This window comes from Eleutherodactylus coqui, chromosome 6, assembly GCF_035609145.1.
Source record: "Eleutherodactylus coqui strain aEleCoq1 chromosome 6, aEleCoq1.hap1, whole genome shotgun sequence".
NCBI classification, from domain to species: domain Eukaryota; kingdom Metazoa; phylum Chordata; class Amphibia; order Anura; family Eleutherodactylidae; genus Eleutherodactylus; species Eleutherodactylus coqui.
Window position 1 is genome coordinate 106,831,330 of NC_089842.1, and position 25,633 is coordinate 106,856,962.

General features: G+C 39.8%; 1 protein-coding gene across 1 annotated transcript in view; it reads left to right on the forward strand.

The window, feature by feature from the left end:
* Window positions 1–25,633, forward strand: part of CAMTA1 (calmodulin binding transcription activator 1) — a 1,430,009-nt gene that overhangs the window by 532,598 nt on the left and 871,778 nt on the right. Inside the window, exon 4 of the mRNA XM_066607351.1 lies at window positions 895–1,030. Coding sequence (XP_066463448.1) covers window positions 895–1,030 — 136 coding nt within the window. The remainder of the gene's footprint in view (window positions 1–894; window positions 1,031–25,633) is intronic.

Here is a 25,633-nt window from a genome sequence, read left to right on the forward strand (position 1 = left end):
TGCGGGAAAAACGCAGCCAGGCCCTGTTTCTCCTGCGTGCCGACTGCTTTAGTCAAGCGAATTTTTCAACGCATGCGTTATGTGCACAAGAATTTGCGCGTTAAAATGCCTGTGTGATTGAGCCCTTAAATGGGACATTATGGCTACTACAGGGGACAGTATGACTAATACTAAAGGGGACAGTATGGCTATTACTACAGGGGACAGTATGGTTTCTACTAAGGGGGACATTATGGCTATTACTTACAGCAGAGGAAATTACATTAAATGTCTGTTTTAATAAATTTGTGTCAATGCAAGTGAGATTTCTTTAATCAGGATTCAAGGGGCATGAACATAAGTAAATGGGCATCATGTGACTGTAGACTACAACACTCTCACGTTATAATTCATGTAATGTATAGAATTACATGCATGAAATAAATAATATTTATGGGAAGGCAATAAAATGGCAATGAGATTTACAGGCTGCTTGGATTTACTACAACAATCCTTATGAAGGAGGCCTTATTTAATTACCGGTTTATAAAGCAAAGGTTAATGCCCACCACCACAGTCTCTTCCATAAGCATTTTCTTCCTCTAAGTTCCTTTCTCAGAACACAGCAAATCCCTGGTGCCATATATCAGCAGCCAAGGAGCACTTATTACTTACAAGATCTTCTTTTATACCTATCATTGACACATTTAATTCATTAGCTACAAAATCCACAAGTAAATGTTTGCAGGTCATAAACCATCTAAGGAGATCCAGCCTCTGGCAATAAAACGTGAAAAATTATGCTTCACTAAATGGAGGATATTGCTTCTTTTCCAGACCCTGCTGCTTTTCATCATAAATTTGTTCAGTATTTTTCTTCTTATATTGACTTCATTTGCTTGTGGTTTCTTGCAGGCCACAGAATGGTTCCATGATATTGTACAATCGGAAGAAGGTGAAATACCGGAAAGATGGATATTGCTGGAAAAAGAGAAAAGATGGGAAAACAACACGAGAAGATCATATGAAACTCAAGGTCCAAGGAGTGGAGGTAGCTGCTTTTATCCAATTTAGGGTTTATTGGAGATGGTCATTGTAACTGGTGCTATATAGCGCCATAGGGTGGCGCCATTGTTTTATGATTTTGTAGGTTTTGTTATTGGAAAGAGTTGAGCAGAGTTTGAGATGATCAGAAATCCATAAGAGTTGCTGTAGTTTTATATTTTTAGTGTTGATGCACGTAAATATTTATTGCTTGTAAATCCATGTATTGTACACCTGCCACTTGGAATTGCTATGTATGCAATAAACTAATATATTACCATAGATTATGAAGGATGCACAGGGTTAGAAAAAAATCCATTCTTTCTATTTCTAGACCACCCATTTAACCCCTTCGCGACTGCCAATGGTAAATTTATAAATTTATGTTGGGGACTCTGATTGGTTCAGGTTGCAATGATGTCATCACTTTCAGCCAATCACAGCACTGGCCTGGAGTGTTTGTATACTACAAACTTTCCAGGCATATCAGGGCTGTGATCAGCATAACTATCCCCTTCTTTCTCCTTTGTTCTCATTTCAGTGTAAGATCAGACTAGAGATAAAGATTATGTAGTATGTAAAATACACGCACATTAACCCCTTCCATACATTACCCATACATGAGCCTTTTCTATTACAATCACCTATACTATTTAGTTAGTATAGGTGATTGTATGGTATAGGGTTAATTTTTAACAATTTTCCAGATCTCAATTAAACTTATAAGGGTACGTTCATGCACTACAAATTTTTGTGCAGATCCACACCACAATGTGCAGCATATATTGCGCTCTGGTGTTGGTGTGAATCCGCACCCAAATCTGCATCAAAATCCTTATCATTTGGTGTGGACTTTGACATGGATCTGCAGCTGATTTCACCCTTTCAAATGTAAGGTTGAAGTCTGTTGCAGATAAATGTCAAAATCTGCTTCAAAATCCGCATCAGCAGTGTAATGCGGAATTTCATGCAGACTTTCCGTTGTGGAAAATCTGCGCCAATGCCAGTAAGTATGAACGTATCCTTAGATTAATTACATACCTTAGTTATTAGAGCAATTAATCATCAGTACCAAGTATGTGTATTAAAAATGATAATTTAAATATTAATGAAAACTAAAAACAATTTATTTCAAAATTTTAAAAATGAATGTTAAGTTATTAATTCTCCTAAATTGCTCAGAAACATGATAAATTTTTCAAATGTTCTTCCAAAATAAAGAAAATCAGTGGAAATATAGATCTGCTAAAAATTAGTACAGTATTTTTGTACAAATTTGTTATATGGAAGTAGAAAAAATTACAAATTTTATAATTTATATTACAAATGTTCCTGAATTTTGGCTTTTTTAACAAAAATATAGAAATCGTATCAGTCTACTTTTACCACCTAAATAATGTACAATATGATAAAAAAAAATAATGTCCGGATTACTTGGATGCGTAATACCTTTACAGAGTTATTCCCTGTTATACATCCCAGATTCCCAAGATTTAGCCTGGTCATTAAGGCATAAACAGGCTTGGTCTTGAAGGGGTTAACTTATATTATTATCCCAAGAAATTGCATAAATAATAAATCCTTGGTTAGGATCTGCCATGATACGCTCAATGGGGCCGGTCCATGAGTGTATGCTCTACAAATGTTCTGACCATGAGCAGCACTATGCAGAGAAAGTCCAGAAAGAGCCGCCGTCCCTTCCCTGAGGACAACAGAGGGTCCCATTGTACTGGTTTAAGCTTTGTTCACATGTGCTGAAATCCATGCCGGATCTGCACCAAAAGGTGTGAATTTTGGTGTGGATTCTCCTCAGATTTTTCTCCTGTGGAAAAATCCTCAGCTAATCCATCATGTGTGAGCATACCCGTAATATAACCTTACCCACATCAGTCTCTTTATACCTGGGCGGAATCCCATAATGCTGCAGCAGGGATTCCTTATCATTGGCCTGCAGTATACAGTAGGTCGTTGTCTATGGCAGCCTCTATTCTCACTATGGATACACAGACTGGTATATAGTATATATTAATTTATCCAACTTTCCTTGTGCTAATATCTTCATATTTTCCATAGGTAAAATCAGCAATTACAGTATACATTGTATATGCGGGCAATTCCCTAATATAAGAGAGGGAGGTCACTAATTGTTAAAGTGTACCACCCGCTATATACAACAACAGTATAAAGAAGTGATTATGAACAATTTTTCAGTATACTCAACTTGGTAGCTCAATTTCTTCAGCGTAGTTTTACACGGCCAGATTATCTGCCCATTAATGAGACTGGCGGACAATATAGCATATTGATCAGCACTCATGACTGCGGCTTACATACGGCAGACCAATGATGGTTGATACAAACATTTGTCCCATTCGACTGGCATTTGTAAGCAGCACATCCCCTGTTTTCATGGGGAGATGTGCTGCTGATGAACAAGTATTTTTCTTGCTAGCATAAATGATATTCACAGGCAACAAACAAGCGGACATATTTACATAGGTTAATGATCGAGAACGAGTCTTCATATGATCGCTCATTTGCCCAGTCAAGAACCTACATAAAAGGGCCTTTACTTCAGGGCACCAGTAGGGTGTCTAAGGTGTCTCCTTCTCGGATACTGGTAGAGGAATATGTCCGGAGCACATACAGCTGAATGTAAAAGTCAGAGTAGTTATCTGTATATGAAAACTCACAAATTGGGAATCAAGTTTTAGGCTGGAGGTACACTTCAATATAGCTGGGCTGTGAGGGAATGAGGCTCAAAATGGAACACCATAGCCTGAGTATATTGAAAAAATGCTGAGAATTGTGATCTCTACAGCACTCAATATAATTATATATAATGGGAGCTATGTGTCATTTAATAGAATATTATACACCTAGGCAGAATCCAGAGCTGTGATTGAAGGGCCCATGGCACTCAGAACATGATTTACTCTTATCATGTCAAGGGTGGGATAGACAGGGGGTAACTCCCAAGGGCCTCTATAAACCTGGAAGGGAACCTGAAGATATGTATTTCATATATTCAATGATCGGCCTAGCACAAACCAGTGGTGGCATTACTGCGGTACTGTACATGACATGGAGTCTTATATGCAGTAGATATTTACTATATATTTTATGGATCCTCTTATTTCACATAACTCGCAATATAAAGAATATCATTGGGAATTTATTGCAAGTGCAGATAAATAACAAAAGAGTGACTATGTTTTTGAACATTGTGTTATTGAATTTAGTTTATGCATATAAAGCAACATATAACGTTATATGGATTGGGACAAAATACACTCACTATATATGTATATAATAAACCTCATATATGATGAGTGTATTTTGTCCCAATCCATATAACGTCATATGTTGCTTTACATGTTGTGAAATTTTCCCTGCTCAAGAATGATTTTGTGAGCCTTCTGTTGGTCGTGTTGACTGCATTCATGCCTTTGGTCCAGTGTCGTTGCTAATATGGATATCTGTGTGATAACGGTAGAATATTATCTGCATATTGGAAGCCCAGAGATCATGATTGAACCTTTTTAAAGAGATTCTGTCATCATCTTTTTGAAGCCCTCCCTGAGAGCAGCACAAGGTAGTGACGGGTTTGCTCTGATATATCTTCTGGGTGTAGCTATGCTGTAGTTTTGGAGAAATTTGCACTTTATTAGTCACAGCCATAGACAGAGGACTAGTCTTTGATATTCATGAGCTGCAGCTAGCCATTTCCATTATGCCCTTCAGCCTCTGATTGACAGTTGTCTGATTATCACTGAGCCTAAAGAGGTAGCTGTCAATCAGTGACAGGAGGGTGGGAAGGGTGGGTCTAGCTGCAGCTCATGAATATTGAGGACTACTTCCTGCAGTCCTCTGTGTCTGGCTGCTACTAATAAAATGCAAGTTTCTCCCAAACTACGGCACAGATATATATAACAGGCATATAATTGTAATCGGCATGCCTGTCACTACCTTGGGCTGCTATCAGAGAGAGTTGCGAAATGATAGTGACAGATTGCCTTTAACAGTTTATTGAACATTCTGGTACAGTATGTATTACCAGGGATAGATACTGAATGGACACTTTATTAAAAACACCCATCTGGTAGCATATTGAGCCTTCTTTGGCCTTAAGAACTGCAGCAATTCTTGCAGTTACTGCAAATTGGAGATACTGAGATGCTATGAACAACTAAGAGGAAGGGCTCATCGATTCATGCTCCTTGCACAAAATTTTGACCCTCCCATCAAATGGTGCTACAGAAATCTGGATTCATCGGAACAGGCCATGTTTTTCCACTACTCAATGATCCAATATTTGCCCACTGGAATCTTGCCTTTGTTTTTCTCTTTAATAGCAATGTGCTAGAACTGCTGTTATAGCCCATCCTTGCTAAAGAGCAATGAGTTGTGTGTCGAACACATTAGTTGCAATACCAGCATTGTATTTGGTTGCAATCTGCCTGTTCATCAGAGCAATTCTTGACCTCCTCTTCTGATCCCTTCCATCGACAAGTTGTTTACGTCTACAGAATTCCCTTTTGCTGGATGTTTTTCCTCTAGCCCATCATTCTACATATACTTTTCACACCATTGCATGAGAAAACCCCACAGGGGTTGCAGTTTTTGAAATATTATCCCCAGCAATTCTAGGCCTCATTCAAAGTTACTTAGATCACCTGATTTACCCTTTTTAATGTGAATTCACACAGAAACTGATACACAGAAATGTTGATCACTTGATTTTGTGCTGCACCCTGGGGCCATGTATTTTAGAGAGAAGCATCAATCATGAAAGAGCAGGTACCTTTAATAAAGTGGCTATTCAGTGTGTGTATAGTGTTTATATATATATATATATATATATATATATATATATATATAATATTATTATTTATTTTTTTTAAATAAATAGATGTATAGTAGGTGTGCCAATGGTTGCACCAATCAAGCATGGAGGCATATTCTAGCAATCTGCCATTTTTCATTAAACATTTCTTAGCTTTTGGGAGTTATCTGTTTAATCAGTAGCCTTGGTGAAGGACCAGTTCTTGTAGCCAGGAATTAGTGGTTGTTTGAAAAGTCTAATGATCTCCTTGACAGACATAGTTTAAAAGTTTTAGAACTTGTGGGGATGGCAACAAGATTAAGTGACCCCTATGGCAGCTCTAATGGGGACTACTAATTAATTCTATGGATAAACTATAACAATCGTGTCTGAGATTAGAAAAAAATTGTCTGATTTTTTTTTTTGTCCTGAAACAGAACCACTCATGTTGGTTGGTTGCTGCTGGTATTGCACTCAGCTTCATTCAAGTGAATGGAGCCAAGCTGCAATACCAGACACAACCAATGAACAAAGCAGGCACTGTTTCTGAAAAATAGACAACCTTTTTTTTTCTGATCTTCCACCACATTTTAATATATTCCTATATTATCAGATTGTTGTCTCCTCTATCCCAGACCTCATCCTTGTCCCCGCACCTCGGCAGCGGGTTTCCTTGTGTATCCATTACTCGCTTTGTGTTCTAAGTCACATATAATTTATATGATTTTTTTTCTTTACTACATTGCGCTGAAGTTGCTCTCTGAAAAATGTGTGTTGAGTCCCGCTGTGTTGCGTCAAAATGAGTTATGCAGGTAACAGCGCCTTTGATTTATATATAAGTGATGAATGTCGTGCTGATTTGGTGATGCAATTTAAAGGTATAATACAGATACAAGTGTGAATTTAGCTCGACATTTTTTTTTCTGCAATGAACCATAGAGTCGCAGTAAATGCATACAATTATTGCTCATTGTTTTTTTAAATTTGCTTTTCAAAGCCGAGCTCCTACTGTGGAGGTGCCTTTCATGAAAGCCATGAAATACACCCGTCCTAGAACACAGCCCGAGGACAGAGCCCGCTTTCTGCCAAGTTGTTTTATTCATATATTGGTAACTTAGCTCAGGTATTAACAGACTACGTAATGAGCTAGGCGGGGGGACGCGTGTCTCCGGATTTTAATAAGCTGAAATTTAGTTTTATTTGACATTTAGTTGTACATTTTTAATACATAAAATCAACATGAGCATTTAAAATACTAATAGTAACCTAAATTGAACATGTCACTAGTTACAGTATTCAAAGTATTGACTCCCAGACTGATTGACCAAGGGGCATCATATAGTTCCCTTAGGCTGTGAGGCACCATAATTAGCATGTAGCAATGACTTCTAGTAATTAAAGGGGTTGTCCAGTTATAAACTATTCACGGCCTATACTCAGGATAGGTCATTAATAAAAGATTGGCAGGATCTGTCGCCAGGGGCTCATACCGATCAGCCACTCTGTGGAATACTGCGCTTGTGTACTGAGTTGTTTTCTGCAGGAAGTAGATAGCTCCAATGTCACTGCAGTGGCCTGGCTTGGTACTGCAGACCAAATTAATGGGAACTTGGTGTACAATAACAGGCAAATCAACTGCTAGTAACAGAGCTGTGTGCTTCCTGCAGAAATTAGCTCAATGGATAAGTGTACTGGCCCAGAGAAAAGCTGATCAGCGGGGGCCCGGCAGACAGAACCTAACAATCTTCTATTAATGACCTAGCCTGATGATAGGCAATCAATACTTTACAACCCCCTTAATATAGAGGTACATTTATGGAATGTGTTTTGGAGCTCTTAGAAAGAGGGGCCCCAATCTTTTGGAGCTCTTAGAAAGAGGCCCCGATCTTGGGTTGTCCCATCCCTTTGTTTCTTATTAAGTGTGACCTATGCAGGATTTCTCTCCTTTTGGGAACTGCATTGTAAGCAAACAATAGAAAGGGAATTGGCCTAAAAGTCATGGAAAGGACATGGAAAACATCTTACACTTCCTGCCTGGATGACAAAACCTGTATCATAATTGCAGGCCTTTTCAACCAATGCAATCTATTAGTGATGCCATATATAAATCTGGCGGGCTGCCCTGCAACCTATTAGTGACCTATTGGCGTCACTAAAAGGTTGCTAGCCTGGATGGTGCACTACATGTCACACACATGACACTGTGTGTAGTGGTATACATTAGGCAGCCATCCCCCTCTATATTAGGAGGCTGTGTGAGTGGCTGTCTCATCGGTGTCCTCCACAGGTGTAATTGGCTCCCTCATTTGGCTCTTTGGCTGCCTGCATGCTGAGTGGTGCACATGTCTGCCCTGTATATGTAAGTATATGGCCGTTTTCAGTGATCGTTTTTCAGTGCGTACAACTAGTATCCACTAAAGTATAATACTATGAACATCGTATTGAAACAGCTTCAAAGTCTCTGTTTGATGGTAGATTTTTTTTCAAGAGGATTTTTTAATTTAAGGAATATTCAACTAACCGCTATGGGGCCGCAGGAAGTGATGTGGTACTGCTTCGCTGATCCAATCTTTCTACTTCATCTTATTCCTCCCTTTTTACTGGTTAAATTGGACTCTACAGTATTTATTGGTATGTCTTATTATGGGATTTTATCATATATGGCCATTTTGCTTTTTGGCATGAAAAGTGAAACGGCCGCTACTCTTTAGCCTATCCTTTATCCTGCAGTTCTGTTAGTTTAGGTTTGCTGCTATGTATAAGCATAAGCTCACATGAAGTCAGCTGGTTTGTCTTACAGTAAGGATAGAATGGTTATAATCCACCAGTCTTGTAATGTATAGTTTACCTCCTCACCCATGTGGCGTACAAAAGGTCTGGTGTCCATTCCTGTTCATTAATGTTCAAACCAAAATTTACATACCCTGTTGATTGTGCAGGTTATTTCTTTAAAAAAAAGAGTTAATAAAAGTTTATCAAATATGAAGAAAATAGAGTAAATTCTACACAATTTTCCTGAAAACTATGTTCATTTGCAGTTGATGGCCATGCCCACAGTGAACACTGTGTTGTTTAGTGGCATGAAATGCACATTAACATAGGGTCCTGGGAACACTTCCTGCTAATTTACAGCAACTTTATTCTCCAAATCCTCATGAAAAATTCAAAGCCGGATCAGGCATTGTAATATACGTATGATTCCGGTAATGAAAAGCGCCAGCATTGTTCTATGCGGGCCTTACAAATGAAACCATTATAATTCATCCAAAAGAATGGTGGCGGAGGGTTGGCTGTTACTTTACTTTTTGCCCATTCTGACCTGTTGGTCTCCAGCTAATTATACATATTTATGCAGAGATGATTCTTTAGGATTAATCCTTAATTTTCCTTTGAATTTAAATATTCTCTTAGTGCATACTGACGATGTAATTAGCACTTTCAGTCTTTTTGTTATGTTTCGTTTTCAGAACTCTCAGACTCTCATTGTATAGAGGAACAGTTCATGGTTATGGTGAATCGATCGTTGGCTTCTAAACATAAGTCGACCACAGTCTATAGTCTTTAAAGAAATAACTCTAAAACTATGCATAAGCTTGATTGGTTTTTTTGGTTCTACCACAATCCTTTACAGCATTGGCCATTGGTTTAGGTTATGGTTGATCTAAGCCACTAAGGTAAAGAGGATGCTTCAGTGGACCCAAGGTCTGACATTATAATGAGCCTCGTGGATAAGACAGAAGATAACCCCATGTGGCGGTTGATCACAAATAACCTCTTAAATATCATTAAATGCTATTGATGATATTTCCTTTGTGTGCAAAAATATTACAATGCACATATAAAATCATTCCCACTGTTATGCCCAAGCAATCCCATTTTATTGCTGGTTCTGGCTAATAATGGAAACACACGTTGCTAATTTGATGTTCACTCTGTACGTTAGACAGAACTATCCTCAAGGGGTATCCCAAAATCTAAGGTTATCCCCTATTCCCAGGGTGGGGAATAACTTTATAATCAGTGGAGGTCTCACCTTCCCCATTGCAAGAACAGGGCTCCCATGTCTCCCTCTTTTCCCCACTCAGCATCACTGCACCACCTGTAGTGAAGAAGAGACTGAATGAGTGACAGTCATGCATGCATGGTCCCTGCTACTCAATTCATATTCAATGGAACTGCCAGAGATAGCAGAGCATTTGTACTCAACTATTTCAGTCAGCCACACTGAAATGAATGGCGCGGCACCATGCATATGCGACTGCCACTCTATTGAATCTGGCCTCACTGTGGATGGAGGCAGCGAGCCTGCAGTGACAGAAGAGGAGGATACAAGACCAACATTCTCAGGATCTGTGAGGAGTCAGTGGTGAGACACCCACCAATTATAAAGTTAGCCCCTATCTTGTGGAAAGGGAATACATTTAAATTTTGTGATAACCCCTTTAAATCATACATAAAATGGCTTGCATGCCAAAAAGAGGAAATGTACAAAAATACTAATAAAAATGGAACATTAAATAAAGGGCTACATATACATAATACATTAGAGTCCAAAATACATGGATGTCACCTATAAAAATATACATAAAAATAAACATGCTTGAGGTAAAATGCATATAGAATGAATATATAAAATAAAATGTATTATGAAAAAAATAAGACCGCATCTAAAAATAATTATATATATATATGTGTGTGTGTGTATGTATGTATGTGTATATATATATATATATATATATATATATATAATTATCTTATAGAATATGTTGTTGTTAGCCGTTTAGTTGTTCACGACTCTCGGAGGGCCTAAAGGCAAGCCAAAGAGCTTTTAGTGTTAATAACAATAAGGTTACTATAAATGATAAGATACTAAAAAGTATACTACTTAATGAAAAACATGTTTAAGCAGAAAGTGGGAGGGATGAAGGAGAGGGGGGATTAAACGCTTTTCAACATTTTGTTAAGGCCTTTTGGTATTAAAGTGTCAAGTCTAAAAATCCAGAACATTTCCTTCTTAGGCCTTAGTCAGACGGGCGTTTTTTCGTGCGATTTGCGGATCGCATGACGGATGCGCATCCGCAAATCGCGTGACCGGTGCGCTCAAGTCGCCCGAAAATCTGCTCCTAGCCGCGTTTCATTAGAAACGGGCCGGAGCTGTCCAGCGCATTGCATTCAATGGAGACGGCAATAAAGCCGGCTCCATTTAAAGCAATGCGCTGCGGGCGAGCCCGGGATGAATTGTCGGGAAGGGCTTAAATATATAAGCCCTTCCCTGCAATTCATCCTAAAATGTGTAAAAATAAAAAAAATATATATACTCACCTTCTCCCGGCAGCCGGAGCTCCGCGCGGCCGTCCTGCAGTGGGTGTGAAGGGGGTGTGAGTCAGACCTGCCCCCTGATTGGCTCAGCGCTGAGCCAATCAGAGGCATGTCTCACTCACACCCATTCATGAATTCATGAATGGATGTGAGTCAGACCTGCCCCTGATTGGCTCAGCGCTGAGAGGCAGCAGTCACTCACCCATTCATGAATTCATGAATGGGTGTGTGAGTGAAACCTGCCTCTGATTGGTCAGGGCTGTGACCAATCAGAGGCAGATCATTCAGCAGGCGGGGATTTTAAAGCCCCGCCGGCTAAATAGTGCCGAGAAGCAGTTCAGGAGAACTGACAGCGGCCGCGGCTGGACTCCGGCTGCAGCGGAAAGGTGAGTATACAATTTTTTTTTATTTTAACACATTTTAGAATGAATTGCAGGGAAGGGTTTATATATTTAAGCCCTTCCCGACAATTCACCCCGCGCACGCCGGCAGCCCATTGCTTTCAATGGAGCGGCTGTATTGCCGGCTCCATTGAATTCAATGGGCAAACATCGTTCTTCTCTGTCACAGCTGTTACAGCTGTGGCAGAGAAGAATGATTTGTCTTCTATATGTTCTCAATGGGGTCGGCGCTGCTGCCGCCGCCCCATTGAGCGCATATAGAGAAGAGAACAGGAATCGCAGATCGTAGATATGTGCGATCTGCGATTTCTGTTCTATAATTTATGTGTCCGATACCATTGCAAAGCAATGGTTTTATAAAATCGCCGGACGCATGCACATGCGCAAATCGCCGCTAAAAACGCCCGTCTGACTAAGGCCTTAAGTAGAACCTTTTCAAGGGGAGTTCCTTCTCCATGCAGAACCTTTTCAAGGGCAGTAAGACGCATGGGTGAGGGGTCTATATTGTGATGAATTTGGACACACTATGCTTAACCATATCCACCATTAACGGTGTTGTTTATTGGCCTTAATTCTCAGAGTGTTGATCGTCCACCCTACATATTTTAAACACAAGGACATTCTAGTAAATAAATAATATAATTTGATCCACACCTAAAATAATCTTTCAGCTGATACACCCAATGCATGGGTGTCAAAAGGAACAATCGCTTCTATCATTGTTCTCCCAGTAATTGTCATTTTTCTTCTTCCATTCTTCATAGTGGGTCATATTGCTCAGCAGGGGCGGCACTAAGCACCATGGAAGCTCCTCCCATAATAGAGAATATGATATCTGTGCTCGCTCCTCTGACACAGTGTGGGGGACATTTAGAGCAAAAGTAATGAGCCGTTTTCGCATTGGCTTTCCTTCCCATGTAACGTAAGAATGTTTACTGGACGATCGCTGCTAATATCAATTCTGATTGCAATTTCTCTCCAAAGCTTGAGCTATAAAGGCACAGAACTGGCCCATCTCATTTCAATTCCGCCCTTGTTTTCCAAGCATTGTGTAGCAGTAGTATTCGGTCTAACAGCATGTCAATATAGCCGGCATACTGTGCTCTCAACCCTGATGAAAAGGCCGCACCGTATTAGCCTACAATTATTCGTTTTGATTATGCTGTTCTGGAGTCACATTGGGGGCAGCAGTCTGGTAAACTGTCATTTGCAGACAAACAGATTGTAGCTCAGTAACATAAGGAGAGAGCAGGGATGGGTGAGAGAATTTATTTCCAACAAACACTGATTTGTATTCAGACGCGCTGTGAAAAATGAGACTGATATGAGAGACAATTAAACGAAGCGAAGAGAAATCTGCAAGGTTGCAGGAATTTGCAGACCCTGCAATTTAGAAGCTGACATTTATCATCAGGCAGGGGTTAGGAAGGGTGGACGCATGTGTACACTCCAGTTAAAGGATATGGCCTGGTAGAAAAGTGGACAAATATGTTTGTTGCATAGTAAAGCTGTTACTCTGTCGCTGTGTACAATATGCAGGGAATCCCGGAAGAGTCCTATAAGGCTGGAGTCAGACGAGTAGTTTGGCTCACGTCTCTATGCAGCAGCCATCTGTGGGTAGCGGCCCGTAAAAATTACTGGCTTTGCATTATTAAGTGGCATGCAGTGGCTGGTCATGCACCAATGTGCAAAATTTCACAGCTTGGCCACCCAAAATTAACCACTAGTTGTCAGGGCAGCTATGTGCCTAAGCAACCGGTTGATAAAGTTGTTATGACCATCTCCGGGCTAAAGGGTACAGTACTTTCAGTTTTTACTAGTGTTTAGGGGATTTCAAAAACACTGCATCCAACTTTCCCTTTGCCTCTCTGGCGGAGATATAACTTGACTGTAAAACCTGAAACGCAGTCCCCTTACCAACCAATAGAGATGTCTTCTTATATGGCTTAAGGACCCCCTCCGGCATCATGGCCTGAGTAGCTGCACCTCAATTCTCCTACAATGGAGTGTCAGCTGCATTTATCACACTCTGCTTTGGGATAATGATCTATGAGCTGCCAATGGTTTCCATCAGCAGGAAGAAAGGGGCCTAAGGGGTCATTTTTTTAAAAGAGGGATCTCTTCATTCTTGGTTACCTAGACTAAGTATTTGTGTTAATGAAAGTGCATTGTAATGTGGAATTATAATACTAGCAACTGCCAAATCTATAAGATCTAGCCGTTGACTTCAGTAATCAGTGTAGATAAGAAAGAAAATGCAATTATTGTTAAGGTACGTTGAAGAATAACGAAAACCTTTTATATCGTACTGTTATATCAAAGTTTTTGTACTTCCTGTTATTTTAAATGGTCCAGAAAAAGCACTCAATCATCTCACTAGGAATTACAAGTGGAGATTTTACAGTTAAAAAGGGCAAAATGGGACAATTAACTCAAATTAACAGATTTCTGCAAATGAACATATGTAGTTTTTGAATCAATAGGAGACCGAGATCCATAGTCCTTAAAGATCCAGACTGCTGTGCAGTTACAGTGATTCAGCAAAGTCAATTAACTTGCAAAAGCAATCCTGGTTTCATTACGAAACAAGCAAACAAGTGTTATGAGATGATGATGATGATAATAATAATTGGGACAATAAAAATTCAAGATGTTAAAATCAAATTAAAAAATGTAAATTATATTTTCTATTGGAAACTGGATTACGCTAGTTATGAGATGATCAGATTCCACACTAATAGGTGCTATCCTACAAAAGTAACTTATCACCTAACCACTGGATAGGTGAGAAGTAGCTGATCAAACTGTTGGGACTTCCATCAATAGCAATAATGGGGGGCCGCAAGTGTCTCCGCATTTATGGATTGGTGGTCACATATGTGCATAACCACTCTATTTATTTTTATGTGACTGCAGGAGATAGCTGAACTCTTGTACTAGGCTACATCTGATAGTCCCAAAGACGTAGATGGAGTGATAATGTGCATGAATGACCACCATTCCATTCAGTCGGGGACAGTCAGAGCCCCCTTTCCCATGATTGGTGGGAATTCCAGTGGCTGGACCCCCATGGATCAGATACTTAGCACCTATTCTGTGGTCAGGTAATAAATTAGTTCTGTGCCACAGCACGTTTAAGGTACTGTAAATACTATATTGTGTGATGCCATCATGATGGATGGGAGCATTTGTGCTGCTTTCAGATGATGGCCTAGGATCATCTTGCTGCACCTTTTGTGTGCATCATTGAGTGTCCAAACTGCTTCAGAGCTCTTCAAAAGATACTTTCAGAAAAAAATCGTCAACTCAGTATTCTTGATGAACTACAACTTACATAAATACTATGAGTAAAAGCCAAAGTATTCAACAAGCTAAAAAAGCAACAACACTACACATAAGGTGCACAAAGGAGCTCCAATTAGAATCTAGGGCATCTCTATTGATAGAGTCTGTATGGCCTCATGCACCATCATCCGTAGTTGTGACCAGGACCAATACCATGTACAATAGCATGACAGCCGTTAACTGTTTGGACACCTCAGCACCTGCAACAGAAATGTGGTTATCTCAGCATAGCAAATAGGGCAATAATGAACATAAGAGCCCATTCAGATGGCGTTTATTAGGACCATGTGCTATCGGGGTATTCCACGGATAGCACATGGACCCATTGTAGACAGTCAGGCTATTTACAGAGATGTGTGAAATAAATCGCTGTATGCATTATTCTGGCTCATTTTCACAGACAAGAACAGCACATCCAATGTTCAGAGTCCATGGATATTCGACAGCAAAAAGATCGATGTTCAATAGGAGTTGTGCCTACGTTTCTCCCACATATAGCCACCAGAATATGGCCTAACACTCATTAAAGGGGTTGTAGTGGGATCATAAATTATTCCCACAGGATAGGGGATAACGTGTTGATCAGTGAGGTCTCACCCTTGAGACCCTCACTGATCGAAGAATGGGGGTCCCAGTTACTGCATGCTTACTGCACCACCTGCAGTGAGGAGGAGACTGAATGGAGCATTGGTTCTGCAAGCGTACTCCCTTACTATTCTCCTTCAATGGGACTGCCTGAGATAGCTGAGTGGCAAGCGCTTGGTAATTTCCATCAAACCCCTCTGAAATGAAGTGATCTCTGAGTGCACATGTTCGGCCGATGCTATATTCATTCTGACATCACTGCCGTGGTCAGGTAGAGGAGGACATGGGCCCTCAATTCTTGAGGTCTGTGTTTAGGTCTCAGTGGTGAGACCCCCCCACCCTATAAGACTACCAGAGTACACAGGATACAACACAACTTCAAAATAATATCCAAGTGCTTGGACTGTAATGTAAGTACCGTTAGATCAATTGTGAAGAAATAAAAACTGCATTTTACCACCCAGGCACTGCCTAGACAAGGCCATCCCTCAAAACTTATGCCACAGCAAGAAGGATACTTGTAAGAGAAATGATTATTAGTCTGCATGGCATTTGCAATCCAGACAAATCTGTCGACTTTTAAGTGGGTTGAATACTTTTGCAAGGCATGCTATATCTTAGATATTGATATTTCTGAGGTCATACGATGTTTTAAAAACTATTTTTTTTATATATTTAATTACTCCGGTCTGCAAAACTGCAGAGGAGCCCAGCCAGCAAATGCATCTGCATACATTATTTCTTAAGCTTTTTGAAACATGAAAATCCCCAAGTACAGGTGGGGAAGTGAAATATCAATTCTGTATGCAGAAATGGTATTTAATTATCAGCACAGGAGTCCCTTAACATTATTACAGATTAGCCCGCAAGGATGTATATGGAAATGTAAGGGTATTCAGTTACAGCATAAATCTTACAACACTGCTCTAAAAATCCACAGAGGGGTTTCGAAGGATTTTCAACAAGCCGGCCTACGTATTAATGTTGTACATTTAGATTGTACATGGAGAACTCAGAACTGATATGTTGCAAAATCAAACACTTGAATTGCAGAGTACAGCGCCCATTGCACGTTTCAATATTGATCGGAATTCTAATTTATATGGCTACTGTGTAACTTTTATAGGGGAGGGAAAAAAATAACACAAAAAGGTCCCAAGCAAAATGGATTGTCATTCATCACAATGAGCCGATCCCAGGGCTTGCTTGCCTTTTGTAATGGTCGGAAAATTATATAGCACGTTGGTTAGCTATTTCTTTCTTCTTTACAAAAAAGCACTAAAATCATTTTCCTGACATTTAACAGGAAATAAATGCAAAAATGATTTGTATTGTTATTTATATCTAACGTAAGTGAAGGAAATGATTTCTGAAAATAGCATAAAGAGACAGCCACAAATCATTGCAAGCTAGAAAGGAGAGAATGCTGATGTCAAGGAGAATGATAGAAGTTAGAGGTAAAGTCAGTAGTGTAAATATGCAAAAAGGGATATGGAATGTGGGGTAGTCAAGAATCTTTATAAAGGCTCACTCACATGGGTGTCTGTCGCCAGCATATTACGTGCAGGTTTTTTTATGCTCTTAATATGTGATGCTAAAAGCCCTTTCTCTTTGGCCACTCATATAGGTGTTTTTTTTTTACAAGTGTGGAAAAAAAATGCAGAATGTCCTATTATGGTGCGTACTGCACACCAATAAAAGGCTACGGGAATTTCACATGTATTTTTTGTGTATTGTGTATTCTATGCAAGTCAAAAATATGCGCATAGGCTTGTGTGAGCAAACCCTTAGGCTCCCAAACTGGATATAGGACCAAGAAACTATTTGTGCACAACCCCTTCTGGTCTGAATGCACCCCAGTGCATACGTGTAAGCACCATCAAAATGGGATTTAAAGATAAGACACATATTGAAAATCAGTTTAATGAATTTCTTATTCTTGACCTCCTAGCTGTTTAACCTCCTTTTTCTTTAATATGGCTCAGCAATACTACATGTACCCATCAGCAAACAGATTGACTTATCTCTACAATCATGGATAATGTCTGGAGAATGGGTAATATCTAGAAAATCCAATCATTAGATGATCCTTTTGGAGACCGTAAATGTCAAAGGTGCATGTATAAGGGGGTGAAGCTTATTGATGCTATATATCGAATGTTATTTTATTCTGATACTGTGTCTTAAAGAGGGGGTGGGAACAGATGAGCTGGTTGAATTGGGAAAGGGGGAGGAAGTAAGAGGCTGTAGGAACATCTCCCGTAAGAAACACTATGTGCAGAAAAGCAGTGGTCCTTCATATCTGGGGCCCCCTGGTAGTCTCCTCGTGAACTGAAACTATCTGAGCAGTGATCCTCAACAGGTAAATCCACTACACTAAGGGTGCATTCCCACGAACGCATATCGGCTCGGTTTTCATGCCGAGCCGATATACGTCGTCCTCATCTGCAGAGGAGGGGGGAGGATGGAAGAGCCAGGAGCAGGAACTGAGCTCCCGCCCCCTATCTGCCTCCTCTCCGCCCCTCTGCACTATTTGCAATGGGAAGAGGCAGAACAGGGCGGGGCTAATTCTCAGAACTTAGCCCCACCCCCGTCTCGCCTCCTTTCATTGCAAATAGTGCAGAGAGGCGGAGAGGAGGCAGAGAGGGGGCGGCAGCTCAGTTCCTGCTCCTGGCTCTTCCACCCTCCCCCCCCCTGCTGATGAGGACGACGTATATCGGCTCGGCGTGAAAACCGAGCCGATATACGTTCGTGTGAATGCAGCCCACAGATGTTCTTGATGCGATTATTGATGTGATTTTATTGACACAGACAAATAAGTCCAAGTCATTAACACAGTTCGCAGATAGTGCAAGACAGCCAGATGGACATTTCGGTCAACAAACTTTTTCAGCACAGCTATACTGTGTATAGCAAGAACATGGATACCACTTGGTGATTCTGTTATTAGTGTTAGTGGACTACAAAGTGAGTAGTGCAGTCAGCTAGACCAGTTCCTTCATTCCTCTACCTGATCAGGTTATCTTGTATTAATGGACTGAGACACATATGTTTATTTGCTGTTAGAGAATAAATCCCAGTGCAGTTCTGCTATAATGACTATACCTCCAGGCTTTGTTCCTTATTCCTGGACTTTCCGGTGCTCACTGAGCAACTGAGCTTACTTTAACACCCTGCCTTGCATTGAGCTGGCTTGGTCGGAGCTTGGCCATGAGTCACTAATGGTCCTCGTACAGGTGTAGGGGGATAAAGAAACCATGACTTGTCTTTCAGAATTTAACTCTGATACGCAATTACACATTCACAAAATTCTAACTAGACAAAAGGTGGATCACAAGAAAAGAGATTTTCAGGGAAACTGTTAAAGAAAGGAATTCAAAATCAAGGTTTTTACTTGAAGGAGAGCTACATTTTAGAGAATACCTGCAGATTTATTGACAGTATGTGAGGAAGTATGAACTTTTGTCATGGTATCTATAGGATAGAACAGCTTTCCCTCTGAGAGACGTAGCCCTTCTAGATGTTATATGGTTGACCCTTCTTTTGACTATCTGGCAAGTAATACTACATTTCCTCTGCAGCAACTGCCAATTGGCAATAACAGCCAATTAATCGGGGTTTCAGAAACTGCACGATCTACTAAAGGCCAGCCCATCTTCAAGTTAAAATAGGTTCTCTTGATGAAACTACCCCTTTAAGTCTTGGAATCGTAAATCTTTTGGCTGTCCTAGTGGACAGGATATTTGTCTAGATCAATGATCTGTGACCCTTGGCTCTTCACCTATGGTAAAACTACAACATCCAGCATTCTTTGACACACTATTTGTTGAAACATGCTGGACATTGACATTACACTATAGTGGGAGAGCCACAGATTGCAGAGCACTGGTTTAGATGGTAACTGACAGCTATAGTCAATACAACATCAAAATTAATAAGAGTTGGTGCATATAACAGTGAGGGAGTCGACATGTCGCTGATGGTGATGACACTGCAAATTAAGAGGAAAAAACTTCCAAGAAAGACGAGGAATAAATGATAGATGAATACTGATTACTTGGTTTATAGCTGTAATCTTATAGTTGTTGACATCAGCAGTTAAAATGACAGCAGTTTACAATAGTAGCAGCTGGATGTTTGAGATCTCCATCCAGGGGCTACGGAATTAAGGCCAGTCAGTCGATCAATAGGAAAAATCTCATCTCAGTCTAAAACATTTACAATGTTGCAAAACAAAGTATAAGATTACTTCCAGAATAAGGCTTTTATTATCACAGTTAGACAAATCTTAATTGACCTTGAGCATTGTAAAATCATAGACTACACGGTACCTGTCACTGCTAATAATCTCACCCTGGAACGCAGCATATCTAGCAATTTTTTGACATGACACCGTACTTCTAAAACTGTACTCTCACTAAAATGTCTAGAAATCCCTAGAATATGATAATGTTATTTCAGTCCAAAATTATGATTTACATAATTTTATATCTACAGTAGATGTTACAAAATTTTGATGATTTGAAATATTTCAATTTATACTGTATGGCACTATTTCTATAATGAGGCATCATATATTCAGCAGGGCTAGGTTTGTAAATGTAGTGGGCAACAACCTATTGTGTGTGAATATATCCTGACATTCTCTCTATAACAGATTTTATAGGAAAGAACAAAGCAGACTCAGTACTTAAAACATTGCCGTTAATGTTCCATCAGACTACAGTCATCCGTTTCTTCATTTGCGTTTAATCTACACATTTCTCGTCAGTTGAGTGGCTCCTGCTTTTTTGGTGTCATGGACATAAGAAATGTGCACTTGTGGGTGTGAAAGTTCAGAGAAGGCTGAATGTCATGTGAGAATGAACCAAAGGAGTCTTGGGCATGCATCAGCTGGACTGATAACATGATTGCATTTCTTGATTCAGTTTCTTCATGACAACAACTTTGAAGTAGTTCCTCATGCTTCCGACTCCTTTGAACTTGTACCAGGTGATTTTTTACTTTTTCCAAAGATGAAGGACACTCTCCATGGTTGCACGTTTCCAGTCGTGTTGCTCTTGCATCAGCAATGTTTTAGTGGGCAAAAGTAAGGTAAAATCCCCTGGTGCAAGCACCGAGTCATGACTGACTCCTGGGATGACATCACATTGTGACGTTTTCTTGGCAGACTGTTTTTGCGGGGTGGTTTGCCATTGCCTTTCCCAGTCATCTTTACCCCCCAGCAAGCTGGGTACTCATTTTACTGACCTCAAAAGGATAGAAGGCTGAGTCAACCTTGAGCCGACTACCTGAACCAAGTGGACATTGAACCCACAATATTCAGGTCGTGAGCAATAGCATAGGACTGCATTTTTGCTGCCTTAACACTCTGCAAACAAACCACTAAAGAAGCAATTGTGGTGGACATGCAATCATGGCATTAATGTTGTGGAAAATGTGTGGTTGAAGAGAGAGATTATGTTAAGAAGTGACAACACTCTCAGCTTTCTGGGGTATGTAATTTTTCTGAAAAGAAAATAGGAGTTATGGGTTACCCCAAAATCTCGTAATCTATCACGCCCTTTGATGCCTTTGTCAGATTTTTGGGTGGGCCGATGAGGAAGAGGGAAACAGAGGACTACTTGGGGCTAGAACAGTTCCAAATAAATGGAAAATTTGACCCTCTTTTTGCACATCATTACCAATTATATTGGGTTTTTCCATTTAATATAAAGGAGAGTTGTGCAGATGCCGTTGGATGAGTATATGGCAGGTAAGAGTGGATAGGTGAGGATGGGTTCCGGTTTGGACTCTTTGTATGACCTCCCGACAGCAGTACCACCTGTACAGTGGAATGGGACCTAGAGTTATTTAATTTTCTGCATATTTAAAGCTACATATATAAATAATCACTTAAATTAATTAAATTCTAAGTGCACAAATAGTTAAACATGTTTAAATTTTGATGTGCGGGGTAAGAAGGAAGGACATTTAATTTAATCCAATCCCTGAGGAATAGTGATGGTGGAGACTGGAAGAGAAGCATATATTATGCATACTGCTTGGTGCTTAAGCCTCTACATGACAGTGGGAAAAAACGACAGACTCGCCGTTTAATCTGCATTGCTGTAACTTATGTACTATTAAATGACTGATGCAACAGATTCCCATTTATTATTAACACATAAAAAAATTCAAGCGGATTGATTATTTAGAATCTGCTTTATTAAATAGTCTGCTTGTCTTCGTAAAATTTCGTCCTCACACTCATTAAACATCTTTAATGATTTATGCTTTTGTGGTACCGCTAGCGCCACCGGAGTGCTTTACAGTTTTTGACGAGAACAAGGATTATTATTAAAACTCAAATTATCCCCTGAAGATAAGTAGGGAGAGATAGATCAATATTTATTATCAATATTGGACTTTGACGTTTCATGGGACACCCAAAGGGTTGTCCAGTTGAGAAGAATTGATGGTCTATCTTCAGGATAGACCATGAATAGCAGATCGGCGGGAGTGTGCCACCCAAGACCCTAGCCAATAAACTGTTAGTCAGGCTAGTGTGCTGTGTTCTCAGCTGACTTCTACAGGATGCCGTCAGCTCTATTATTGAAGTCAATGAGAACTTTGCCTGTAATAGCCTGGACACTGAAGTAGGTATGGAGCTGCCTACTTCATGCAGAAAATAGCTTAGTGTATGAGTGCCCTGGTCTGGCAAACAGATGATCAGCAGACCCCCAACCTTTTACAATTGGTGTCCCATCCTAAAAACAGTCCATCAATAGTTCGCAACTGGAAAACACCTTTAAACCATTTATCAACTGCTGAGCACAAGGGAACTTTCCACTGGTCATAACAAAGTTAAATAGTACTCAAAAAAAAAGTTTAAAAAAAAAATAAAGAAGAATCTTATCTTGGATCAGCCTAATTGTATTCAGTCTGGTCCATTCCTTCTCAGCCCATGTCTAAGGTCTCATATCCACAGGCAGGTCGAATTCCGCAGGTGGGAGCCTGCAGCGGAATCCCACCCTGCCTGCGGCAAAGGACCCAGCACACCTGTGCAGGCAGGTGGTGACCGTGCAGATCTGTCTTCTACCGGGACAACTGTGCTGTGGATGGTCTGCATGGCTCACCGTCGGACATGCGCAGTACAGATTTCTTTTAAAAATCTCCTGCTTTCCCACGGGATCTATGGCTGTGATTGGTGTGTATTATGAGTGGCAGTTTATGGCATTTATCCAGTCTGAGTAGTGTACCGTACATGCAGAATGTTTTATATATGTGACTGGAACATTAAGGGCTACATATACTGCTTACATGGGGGCTCTCTGCAGTCAGTGTTCATTCCTATTTGTACTACATGGAGTGGTAATTTGCTTAATAACTAGCAGTTCTCCCATTATATGGATTTAAAAAAAAATGCTGCCAAAAATGTGCCTATTGAAACAGTGCTCACCCAGCATCCAGTGCCAGGCTGTCAATGTAGACTGTGCACAGCAAATGGTCAGAGTGGTAGAGTGTGTCTGAATACTTCCCTTCATGCTTCAAAAAATTCATATTATTTACCATTAAAAGGTCAAAAATACCCAGGGGCTGCTTATTTTTAGATGCATATTAATTATTTCACTCAATGACACAAGCAGCACATGGGAAAATAACTGTAAACACCTCCTATTGTGTGTGCTTACAACTTCTGTTTATTCACTTTTCGCACAGACTATACAGCCCTAACCTGGTTTCATATATTCAGACGGAATTATAAACTGTATTGCCAGAATATATAATCAAAGTCTAATAGACTTGGATATTGGACTTGGATATTGAAGGATGCAAATAAAAACAGGTTGGCAAAGCAGAGAACTCCGGACTAATTAATGCATGACATCCACTATGCACTTTAGGAATAGCCATTGGGATATGTTGAGATTAGTAGCAGACATGATGAATTCGGTCACGTAAGCAGTAAAGCAGAGAGGATATGTTACAGGGTGGTCTGCTGCAGAATACAATTTTGTTTTGTGCTGTACAAGTCTCTAACAATGACTTTTTAGCTATTATTACTTTGCAACTAGGATTGGTTATTGTGAACATTGCTTGATCTTTAGGCAATTTCCTAACATAATGTGAACTGTAGGTTGCAAGTAAAACGTTTAAAGGGTTGCCTTGCTTCTGAAATTGCATACTGTAATTCTTGGTTAATAGAGGTGTCCAAATGAGGGGGTTTGCCACCCAGGACCTATATCTATGAATCAAGGTCAAGTATAGATACAAAGAGAAGCTCTCCCTCTGGAGGAACCAGTACATCTGTGCACTACACAGAGAGTCAATAGGAACTGTGTAATACTTTCCCCTGTGGTGGTGCTGCAAAAAAAATGAACATTTGCCACCAGGTTGCCATACAGAATAGAGCTTATCACTGAAGGTCTCTGCAGTTGGACATCCTGTGATCGGCTTACCATCAGGGAATACTGAGAGGGATTTTCCAAAGTGGAGAGCCCTTTTAACTTTTCAGTGTCGTCTCTTTTAGGATGATTGATGTTCACATCTTTCCAGACCACTAGGCTGTGCTTGAGCTAGTTATTGCCAAGTAATGACCAGCCATAATCCACATTCATTTTTTCCTTATCCTCTGTGAATGGGCTCTTTTTGTGTCCCCAGGCATGTCTTGATCAGAATCTTAAATACCATACAGAGTTTAGATTAGGCGTAGAGAAGTTATATGAGATTGGATTCCCAAGTGAGTTCCGTCTTAACACAATTTTGCACAGTCGAAATGTCAATGAACTCATTGTGTGTGATTTTCAGCCACTGGTATTTTCATTCGAGAGCAGCTGCCTACTTTACTTGATGTGACTTTGATACTGTTTAAATTACATCATTATGTATTGGGATTTACTGTAGCAGACTAAGGGAAATTCTGTCAAATTAGCTACACACAATATTTAGACGCCGGACCCTTTAACTCCTTTTCCTCCTTTTAATGGGACAAGATTTAGTTTTTGTCTTACATTGAAGTTCGACTAAAAATGTTGGAGCTATGGGATTGTTAGTGCCCAATTTGGGGAATGTCACTGCCCATCCTCCATGTAGAAGGAAAAAGAAAGAGAGATTTCATGATTAGATACTGTATAAGACCAGATTCTGCTAGAGGTTTGATTTGGCCTGTATTGGATTAGGTTAATGGCAAATTTGCCTTGAGTATAAAATTTGATCCCACTCACCAAAGGACTTTTGATGATCATAGCATACACTAGTCAATCAGCATATGACTTCCCTGTAGGCTTACAGACACCAGAAAATAATTAACAATCAAAATCCCCAAATGTTTATTGCAAACGTTGCCCAGAAAATGAAATACATGCTGTGCACCGAATACAGTATAGTATGCCTACTGTACCTCAATAGTTTTCACAAAGGTAACTAGTACAATCTATTAAATTAATTAAAGGTGTATTCCTGGTCTCCACAAATAAAGTGCCTTTCTGTAAAATGAAACTTAAACAACGTTCTACAATATTTTGTATATCAAATTTTCTTATTTTTTTTGCACAGAGAAATGGGTCTAACGGGCCTAGTGAGTTGCCATAAAAACTTTATAACATGTCCACCACTTTGAGTTTTTATGTTTTTTAATGACACTAGTAACTTTTATTGAATTCCAAAAACATAAGGCCAGAGAAAAAAGGTCCAAGTTCAATTGGGCTAACTTAACTTTAGATATTGGAAAAGAAACCCCTATCTTTATTAGTTAGTAGGTTAGTTAGTTAATCACTCAGAATTCCCCTTTAAGCACTTCAATATGTTACAAAGACCTATCCAGTGCAAGAAATATTTGTATACATATTTTTTGGATATATTTTGACACTTTGTTGTAAGTTATCATTCCTCTATTAACCAGAAAGAATTAGTCATTTCCACCACAAAGCAACTTGAGACACGATTATGTCAAGTGACTTTCATTTTATGCATGATAACTGGTAGCCTATAAAATTCTGTTTCTTGGAGGCCTCCAGATGGAATCTCTTTGCAAATGTTACCAGCCTTAGAGGGGGGAAAGACTAAAATTCATTCTATAAGAAATAAAGAATCTGTTTCTCTAGTTTCTCGTGTAAATGGCACTCCCATTGACATATTGTGAATGGTCTGAATC